The 10187-nt window shown below is 35.6% G+C and overlaps 1 protein-coding gene across 1 annotated transcript; it reads right to left on the reverse strand.

Annotated features, from left to right (window-relative positions):
* Window positions 1-767: 767 nt before the first annotated feature.
* On the reverse strand, window positions 768-8419 carry LOC122046231 (glucosamine inositolphosphorylceramide transferase 1-like). Its single transcript, XM_042606836.1, has 4 exons — window positions 7856-8419; window positions 7653-7775; window positions 3272-3439; window positions 768-2834 (listed from the first exon to the last, which is right to left on the reverse strand). The coding sequence occupies exons 1-4, from the start codon at window positions 8156-8158 to the stop codon at window positions 1179-1181; spliced, it is 2250 nt and encodes a 749-aa protein (XP_042462770.1). The 5' UTR covers window positions 8159-8419; the 3' UTR covers window positions 768-1178.
* Between the last annotated feature and the right edge of the window lie 1768 nt (window positions 8420-10187).

The raw sequence follows: 10187 nt of genomic DNA on the forward strand, positions 1-10187 counted from the left end.
TATATGGTTAAAAATATATTGACAATGGAGTGTCTTTTCCTCTATCACTTTTGCCTCTATCACTTTTGCATTCATATGTATCCAACAAAATGAACATATAATATAATTAGGAATTAAGCGAATTTTGTTTTATAATTAATTTTTATTATTATGGTCATTTGTGGGTTAACTTTAATTCTTATAATTAAAATCTTCAAATTATAAAATATATTTATAACATCTTAATTTATTTCTCTCATTTTATTACCTATTTTTTCCATCTTGGTTTACCATTCTATCAGATTTATCATCTAACTTTACACAAAACATATAATATCTAATGAGATTATTATTGATGGCGATATTTAAAATAAAAAATTAATAGAAAAAATATAAAATAATTTAACGGCCCACCTAAACTCGAATCATTTAAAACAGTATGTTTTTTTTAAAAAATGTCTTTAAATTTACATTTCATTCATAAAAAAAAAATCATTCAAACCAAATATAAACTAACTCATTTAAACTAAAATAAATTTAAATCATTAAAAAAATCTAAATTTAGAACATCTGTTGAAAAATTCTCAACTTTTACGTGAGAAATTGTCAAAGTAAAATCCACAGCAATTAAATAAGCACAGTTTAATAATAATGATTTGGCTGGATAATTTACAACTGCTGACGCCTTCAAGTTTAAATCACCACAATTAAAGCAGAAAAATGGTACTAAATACTACAATTATGCAATAGTTACCTAACCAGAATCAAAGGCGAGAATATTGAGTAAATGCACGCAACAACCGAGTTCTGATGTGGCTCCTCGATTTTACATTGCATTAAAAAATCATGACAATAGAGAAAAAAATAATAATGTATTTTGGCCGATAAAAAATATTACATGAGAGAAACAAAGTACGGTAGAAATACAAGCAACTTATAAGTAGAGGCTACATCTTAAACCGGAAACTTGAGCAGCTCCGGCAAGAACAAGAGAAACAAAGAGCATCATTGCAAATCAGTGCATATCTCATGTCGCAATAAGGATCTGTCTTTGAGATCAGTTAACCAACCTTCATCAGATGGTCTGCTACTCATCTTGGAAATGTGTGAGGACTTTATCGTTGCGAAATCTTTGTTCTGGAGTTGGCATGAACATAACACTAGTATCGAACCAAATATAGTAGATTCCAGAACGTTGTCTATCTATCCCAACCATCCACCCTAGTACCAAATTCCCACCTTGAGGGAAGAGAACCATACAAGGATAAGAACTTGGATAAGCAGTTTGTTCTAATGTCATAGTGCACCTGGGTGTTGCGACTAATTGCAGCAGTTGACAGCTTTGAAGTATCGATAGCCCATGCAGGATGAACATACTCCACGGTCCGCACTGCACTGGCATTAGCATACAAGAAATTCATCAACAAGTCCTCGCAGTTGAAAGAATGATCAACAAAGTTTCTTCCCTCTCTTGCTATCTCGCTCCAATATTTATTGAAAGCATACTCACTGTCCATGAAAGCAGCACCAGTGAGGATAACATTGTAACCGTTCTTCCCCCTGGCATATCTCTCGTTTCTATACTGCAATGGGCTGCCATCAATTAATCGTGGATAGAAACCAACGAGTCTCTCAGGATTCTCCCTCCACACCCTAAAGCCCTTCTCTATATCATTGCATGTCATCAATATATCATCATCTAGCTCAAGAACTGCTCTTGTTTTGATTAGAGGGTCCACCTTGAATCTGTTGTTAAGAGAATTCTGCTCTTCCACACGTATCCTCACAGGCACAGCTGAGTCAAACTCACTCTCGCTTGGGGGCTTTCCTTTATTCCATACAACTACAATTTCTCTTACTGATTCACATTGGGAGTAGTGTTTCACATAAAGCTTCAAATTCCAAAGCCGAGCTTCGTAAGTCATTGTGACCATTGTAAATTGAGAATATTGGCCCTCATAGATGTAAGCTTCTTCAGCTCCATTACCTTCCGTTAGAAAATGGACAGACATGCACACAAAAGATATGCCAAGAAGAACAAGTAAGCTGAGGACTAGCTTGCCGGTGCATGTTTTTGGATTTACCCTTGACCTGATGGAAGAACCATAGCTTTTAATGCATGTAATGTATCTTCGGGCCCTGAAGTTCAGATGCATACGAGTTCTAAGCCAAGAATATTCATGTCTTCTATTAGATGCCAAACAACAATTTGCTGCACCTACCAGGATGGACATGACCATGACCAGGAAAAACAACAGCAGGGTGTATGTGCAACCCGTGATAAAACGCCTTATGGAATCACCAGAAGGAACACGGTCTCCATCCATAACAGCAATCCAATTTCCTGAAGGAAGCTGCTGAGTATCTAAGTGGTGATGTCTGATGCCATTCCAGGCATTTCGACCTTTCTTTGATTCTTCAATCCTCAGATTGGCGGGAACTTCCTGGAATTCTTCTTTATTTAGTTTTTCAATTTTGTAAATCTGCAACCTTCTGCCATATGTCTCACTACAGTCCTGGCCCAAACGGTACAAAGAACCTTCATATATAAAGGGTCTTCCGCCATTTCGAGCTCCTAAACTTTTGTCAATTCTGTAGATCGGATTTCTGGGATGTTGCTTCCAAGGGCCAAGAGGTGAGCTACTGTACCAGATTTCAAGCTCAGCATTCTTCTCAACACCAAATCTACTAAAATCTGAACCAAAGAGCCAAAAGTTACCCTCATACTGAATCAGGGAAGCATCTATAAGAGGCTTCCTTATGATAACCTTCTCCAAAGTCCATTTAAGTGGAAATTTTACAGCTCGGTAGAGTCGAAGTTCACCCTTTTTGTTCCCCTCAGGCATCATATAAATCTGAAAGATCATTGAAGTGGAATATTAGGTACAATATATAAACACCAATAGTATTTTGGTTATGATATTAATTTCTAGAACAAGGGAATGATCTTTTTGAAGCTAACCTGAACTTCACATTTGAGAATAATCTACAACTTTGTTATGAAAAGTGCTACAATTCAAGTTAATTAAATGGTTAATATATTTTTGTTTATTGAACACGCTAGAATGAACCTAACAAAGGAACACTATCAGTAATTTCATAAAACCAATAATTTGTACTACCTTAAAATGATAAAAAAAAATACTCCTATCTTTACTTGATTAATTTAATAAAACACAATTGACAATTAATTTCATGGCAGTTGAAAATAAACATATCTTCAATTTATGATTTGTTCCTAATCCTAATAGGTCATTATTGTGAAAAAACAAAGATGACAGGTTGTATTTACTTGGTTCTGATAGCTGAAAACGAACGGATAAGACAAATGCCAAGGCTCCTCTAAAGCAATGCCCAGAAATTCCCAGGTGCCACCATGATCAAAGCTTCTTGCAACACCAATATCACCTTTCATAGCAGTGGTACTTTTCGACTCAAAGAATAAGTACAGAACAGAGTCCTGAACAAAATGAACTGCATCAAATAAAATTACATTTACATAGCATTAAAAAAACAGACATAGAACATCCAATGATACATGCATATCTGAGTTAGGCAGTAAAAGAACAATTAGAACACAATTCCCAGGACTTGTAAATCATAACACCATTCTTCAAAATCAATCACGAATAGCAGAAAATGAAATTAGCACTCTGTGGATGTCAGAGATCATCTGACATCAAAAGATAAGCACATAAATTTGCATGTGTTTGCTTCTATTGACTTATTTACATCCAGCTAAGAGTTCATATTCTGAACTATGTTGAGCCAACCAAAGGAAAACAAGGAAGCACACAGCATATAACAATGTACAGATAAATATAAAGAGAACCAAATTTGAATATATGAGAAAACAAGCAAATATACTGATACCAAGAAATAACACAGTAAAGAGTTTTGGGGAAAAAAAGAATTAGGAACTAAAATAATCCATTAAAGATTTCATTTTGAAGGCACACACATGACCTACCAGCCCAACAGTCCAAGTTCATATGGTATAGCAGTTTCTTCATGACAATTTGTTGTTCTAGGCCACTTCTATCTGTTGCACAATTGACTATGATCAAAGATTGACAAAAGCTCATTCATGAGCCGCAATCATACAATTATTTTTCAAGATGAACTTCACATCAGATGAAGGTACTCAACCAGCAATTGCTATATTGGAGTTCACATTCCATTCTGAAAAACATATCCAAGGGTTGCCCAAGAGTGCACAATTGCAATAAAAGCAAGCCTCAAAGAATATCTTCAAAGGTAAGATGGTAAATTGTGATAGGAGAGAAGAATAACCATAGTAGATGTTATAATTTAACTGGGATTAAAAATGTTTGTGCCAATCCACTGGAGTTATTCTACAAAAGGAAATGCAGGAAATAATTGGTAGATGCTCAAGCAAATACCCACCATACTGGATTTCTTACAATATGTGCTCGCAATTAAAAGGATTGCCTTAGTGAATATAGTTTTTATAAAAGGTAGAACTTAGCCCCTAAGTTGAGCTCGATTAGGCCTCTCAAGTTTAGCCAAATAAGAATAAACTTGATGCAGCACGAAAATCAAGTCATCGAACCTCATAGAGAAAGGCATAATATTAATTCAAAGAAGATAAATTTCAAGGTTCTAGACTTCTTTTATTCCAACAACAAATGCAAAAACAATAATTCTAAAAAAAAAAAAGGGCAGCCCGGTGCACGAAGCTCCCGTCATGCAGGGTAACCTTACCCTGCTTTTCACAAGAGGCTGTTTCCAGGATTCGAACCCGTGAAAATCTGATAAACTTAATTGTAATTATAATTATTCCCTATTTACTACCAAAATGGATAATGCTAATTGACTTTAAATTAATAAGCGAAAAAAAAACAAATTTAAACTCTGTTACGAACATCAATCTTGAATAATTCTTCAATTTGTTTCCTTTGATTGCAGATGTGCCAATCTCAGATTATGCTTCAATTAGACACCAATCTTGAATGATTCATCAATTTATTTTTAATTGCAGATGTGTTAATCTCATATTATTCTGCAATTAGATGCCAATCTCAAATGATTCTTCAGTTTGCTTCCTTTAATTATAGATGCGTCAATGAATCTCGTATTGTCTTTAATTTTTTTTTCTAATTTAGTTTATTTCTCCAAATTTAACTCCTTTCCTTATTGCATTAGAACTGTCTATATCTCCAATGAATCGACCGTCACTAATAAAAAATTTGAGCAATTTAGAACAGTTTTGAACAGAACAAATGACAACTTACTAGAATCTAAAATGTGGGAGCGGGAGCTAGGAGTGAGGCATTTAAGACTTCAGAGAGGCAAACTATAACAAAGTTTACTTCAAAGTAATATTCTTGATCGGAATTCGAGGTTTGTTAATCAGTCATCATTTACCAATATGCGAACATAACATTATTTTAGATTTTGGTAACTACAAAAACCAGACTGTCTGATTTTGGATAACAATTGTTCTACGTGGCATACAAGTTCAAAAACTTCAACTAGGAATAGCTTGAGAGATATGAGACCGGAGCACATGGATTTCTAATATGGAAATGCAAGACTTGTTTTTCCCATCAAACCTAGTTGTAGCTCCAACCTTAGAGATAACAAAAAAAGCCTCATTACAGTTGGCAAGGGACAGATTGATGTAGTACCAAACTAGAATAATCTTATACAAAGAATAAAACATGAAGAAAATGTTATTATGCAAAGATGAGATAACATGGGGGAATTGAGTCCCTTTTAAAGCTCCAGCCCAAACAAAACTAGGAGAAAATCTATCAAAATACCCTTGTCTAAAATTTAAAATAAATAATTCCCTAACTTGCATTACTCTCACCCACCAAGGAGACCTCGCCTTCACGCCAATTGCCAACATCTTTGTTAGTTCATTGTTTCCAAGCGCAAGGAACCATTGCATCTCTAGGTCTAGTCAATATACCTTTTTGGTCATCTTTCTTTGGTCACCTGCACAAAGAGTGAGGAACCGATATATTTTCATTCTTTTTCTTCCCTTATTCTCTTCCTTTTGGATCACCCCTTTCAATAAATAAGAAAACAACACATCTAACCATGAGGAGCAAAAGGTGTCTCATTTACACAGCTGCCACTGAGTATAAATATGATAGCATTGAGATTGATGGCACCAAGTGTGACCTTTGACAATCTCAAAACTAAATTAGTCAATTCTCTAATTTGAAAATTAAACCAATATTTCATTAAGTTCAAAATTTAAACAAATATACATTAGAATCAATTTTATCACACAATAAGTGACGGTGGGAATCAATATAAATGTTTTTTGTTGAGTCATTATGGGACTACTTAGGCTAATGAATGCATAGTTTGCATTCACATATCTTACATAGCTGTGTTTTAGTCTGCAGGGTGCATTAGCATATCTTTTACAATAACCATTAGTTAATGCAATTCTTCTAATATCAACGTGTCTCTCTTGTATATAGAGTAGAACACTCAACATGATGGATAAAGGTAGGCAAAAAACTAGATCTTTGACTCAGAATGTAACTATAATATATACATACTTGTAGATAGTTTAATAGAATTGCTCTAAGAAATTTTATCAATTGATAAAAGAGAAACTTGCATTTGTAATTTATCTGTATGTTGATCTAATTTTGTTTGTTATTTTGTGCTCTTAGGGTAATATGAGGCTACATCAGAATTAATGGCATGTTAAATGCTTATTTTATCAATTGATGAAAGAGAAACCTGTATTTCTATTTTTTTTTCCTTATGTTGATATAATTTAGGTTGCTCTTGTTGATAGTCCGAGTCTATGTCATGATTACTGAAATGTTAAATTTTCTTAAAGATGATGAACTATAAGGGGACTCTTTAGAAGACTCGAAGGATTATTAGAGGGCTCTTTAGTCAATCTCTGTGTGATGTGTGAGCGATCAACAAAAAGATTGCATTACAAGGCATGGAGAACACAAAAACAAACTAAATTCAGAACTCGACTTTACTACCAAATTGTTACAGTACAAAAAGCAAATAATCTCATATATAAATCAAAACACATTAAAAAATATTATTATGCAACCAATGAGATAACCATGGAGGGATTGATTCACTTTTAAAGGCTCTAATCCCAAAAAGAACTAGGACATAGATTAGATAACAAAATAGGAAAGAAATCCAACCTAAACTAAAATTTTACCAAAGTTATGCTACACTCCTAAGCAAGACAATTACCAATTTAAAAAAATATCTTCAGTGACTTAACCTCCTAGACAAGAGAACATACCAAAATAAACCCTTGCATGTCTAAACTTAAGCATGAAATAAACCCCCTATATATATACTCTTTCACTAATGACCAAGGCATCGAACCGTTCTTCTTTTAGATTCAAAGCACAGAAGATATATCTTAGACTTAGCAGACATACACTTTATCAGATTTGAAAAAGATGTCAAGAACTCATTTTTCTTTTAGTTTCCAACTCAGAAGCGGCATCTTATACTCAAGTATATAAAAGTAAAGTAGACTATTTAGATAATGGTATCTGAAGTATAAGGTGTGCCCTAAATTTGTATTCCCAATCAATGAGCTTTCTTTATTTGTAAATGCAAGCAACTTGATGAATCGTACCGGTGTAAACTGTTAAGACCTTTACCAATTAACAAACAGTGGAGAAAAACTGAACTCGAACCTGAAGATAAAGAAACGGATCCGCAACGAAATTGCTAGGATATCCTGCACTTGATGGCCCCGCACAAGTTAGCACGGGATTGGCAATCGGCCAAGCGGAACTGTTAGGGTTGCTGCTCCCATGCTGTAGGAAAGAAAAGCCATCATAACCGCAAGCTCGAACAAGACACCGGCTTCTAGACATAGACGAGCTTCCTTACGTACCAATTCGATGGGGGAAAGCGAGAAGGGGCTCTTTCCGTAGAAGACCCCGACGGACCAGGAGCCCTCGCTGTCCGGACGGCACCCGACGAGGGCCGGATCGGGGGTGCGTCGAGATGCAGAGACGACGAACCAGTAGAAGACGACGGCGACGAGCCCGGATGCGGTCATAGAGCCGAGGAGGAAGGCCACGGGGAAGGGGGATCGGCCGAGGAAGCTCCAGCCCCGCGTCAGCCCGATCCGCGGCGACATGGAGCCCCAAAAGCCCCTAGAGCGGACCGGTCTCACGCTCTTCTTCTCCCCCATCTGCGCAATCCAAGCCCTGACATTCCCGATCTGAGGGCGAGGCGTCTCCTCCCTCGAATGCGAGCTGAGGAAGAGGACAAGGAAGCAGGTGGGAGATATTATTCAAATGCCTGCCGAGGGAGGAGCGGGCGGCAGTCGGGGGAGGAGCGACCAAGGGGAGGCGCGGACGACAGGAAGGACAGAGAGGAGGACGAATGTTGACTCCCACACAGCTCTGAGCATCGTGAGGGGCGACATGGCCGAGGAAGCCGTTTCGCCTTTTTTTGAGTTGTGTCAGATTCGATGCGCCTAAGCGATAGAGGGGCTATATCTTAATCAGCCCGGCCCAGTAGCTTTTGCAGGCCGACGGGCCAATTCTCCTCCTGGCAAATTCGAACTCGTGGCTGCAATACGCACCTAGACCACGACCTGATCACAAGATAGTGTAAGTGGATACTGGATAAATGATAAGGGACATTTACATTAGCGTATGGATTGAACAACTATTATATTAATCTAAAAGTTGTAGGATATCCCGATTGTCTTCCAGATATTCATGGTTCGAACTCCAATTACGATGTATTTATAAGAATTTTCCCTCCAAATAAGGAGCATAATCAAAGGATACTGAACTTCTGGGCTGATCGTCGTGTGCGCTTCCCGATTTATCCTTGTGGTCGGTGGAAAACTTCCGTGGGACCGAACCGATCACTCTAAAAATAATCAATGATACTAATTGAAATTATCATTTTTTTTTATGGGTAATGCTAAATGGCCAGAATCTGGCCAGCTAGAATCAATACATGCAAGTGTACACATGGGTATTTTGATAATATCATCTGTGTATATTAATTACATGCATTACATGCATACATTTTAATTGGAGCATAAAAAATTCTAGCTGGCCAGATTACGGCCAACAAGAATTACCGTTAATGCTAAATGGCTAGAATCTAGCCATCCAAAATACATACATGCATGTGTATGTAGGGACATTTTAGTAATATCATATATATACATATTAATTACATGCATATACATGCATGCAGAGACGGATCTATGTTGGGGCTCTCCTGGGCTGTAGCCCACCCCTTCAAAAAACTATCCAGCTATCACAATGAGGAAGGAAAGAAGAAACTTGCTGCTGGAACTCATGGCTCGCAAATGAAGGATGCAGATGGAAGAAAAAACTTGCTGCTCCTCGTGAGCCGATGGAGGAAGACTTAATTATAAGAGCCGATCTCTCCTAAATCTCCTTCCCCTCAAGGCGACGGAGACAACAATCTTCTCAAATCAAGCAACGACCGATGGATGATCGATTCCCTTCTAATTCGAGCCCTACGTATAACAAATCGATAATACTTCAAATTGCCACAGTAAAAAATCTGTATTCATTACCTCTACTTTAAATAATGCATGAGATTTTGTGAACCACATAAAATATCTTATATTAATTATTCAATTAGTGAATTAGAAAGATATCTTATCACATTTTTAATAATTCTATTTTTACTTTTGTTTGAATATAGGTATCCTATGTAAATATTATTTATTTATTTTTTAATTTAAAATACTATCATTGCTAAACAAAGATGTTTTTTAAATTAATATTTTATTAATACGTAAATAAATTAATATTTTGAAACAATCATATATTATAAACCCATTTATTTTTAATTACATTTCAATAATCAATCTGAATTCAATTTGTCAAAAATAATTTTTAATAAACATAAAATATAGATAAAATAATATCAGTTTATCTCATAAGAGAATATACAAAAATAATAAAAAAGATTTAATGGATCGAAATAATCATATGTATTAAAAATAAATAGGTTGCAATCCGTTTGAGATGACGTATTTGTATATATGGTATATTGAGAAAAAGATTTTGTACTTATTACCGTATATAAAATGCATATTACCAATGCAATCTATCTTATTGTTTTAGAAAAATAAGTATTTTATAATTGTAATTTGACATCAAAGAAAAATAATTAATTTATTTTCATTTATTTTATTTTGATACTTAATTCATAATTATTTC

This window comes from Zingiber officinale, chromosome 2B (assembly GCF_018446385.1).
Source record: "Zingiber officinale cultivar Zhangliang chromosome 2B, Zo_v1.1, whole genome shotgun sequence".
Lineage (NCBI taxonomy): Eukaryota > Viridiplantae > Streptophyta > Magnoliopsida > Zingiberales > Zingiberaceae > Zingiber > Zingiber officinale.

Excerpts from the sequence above, each read along its gene's own strand:
- LOC122046231 (XM_042606836.1), bottom strand. The coding sequence starts at position 8,158 with ATGGGGGAGAAGAAGAGCGTGAGACCGGTCCGCTCTAGGGGCTTTTGG. Across the intron at positions 7,776-7,855 it reads CGCTTTCCCCCATCGAATTG|CATGGGAGCAGCAACCCTAA; the intron begins GTACGTAAGGAA and ends TCTTTCCTACAG. Across the intron at positions 2,835-3,271 it reads TTTTCAGCTATCAGAACCAA|ATTTATATGATGCCTGAGGG; the intron begins GTAAATACAACC and ends ATGATCTTTCAG.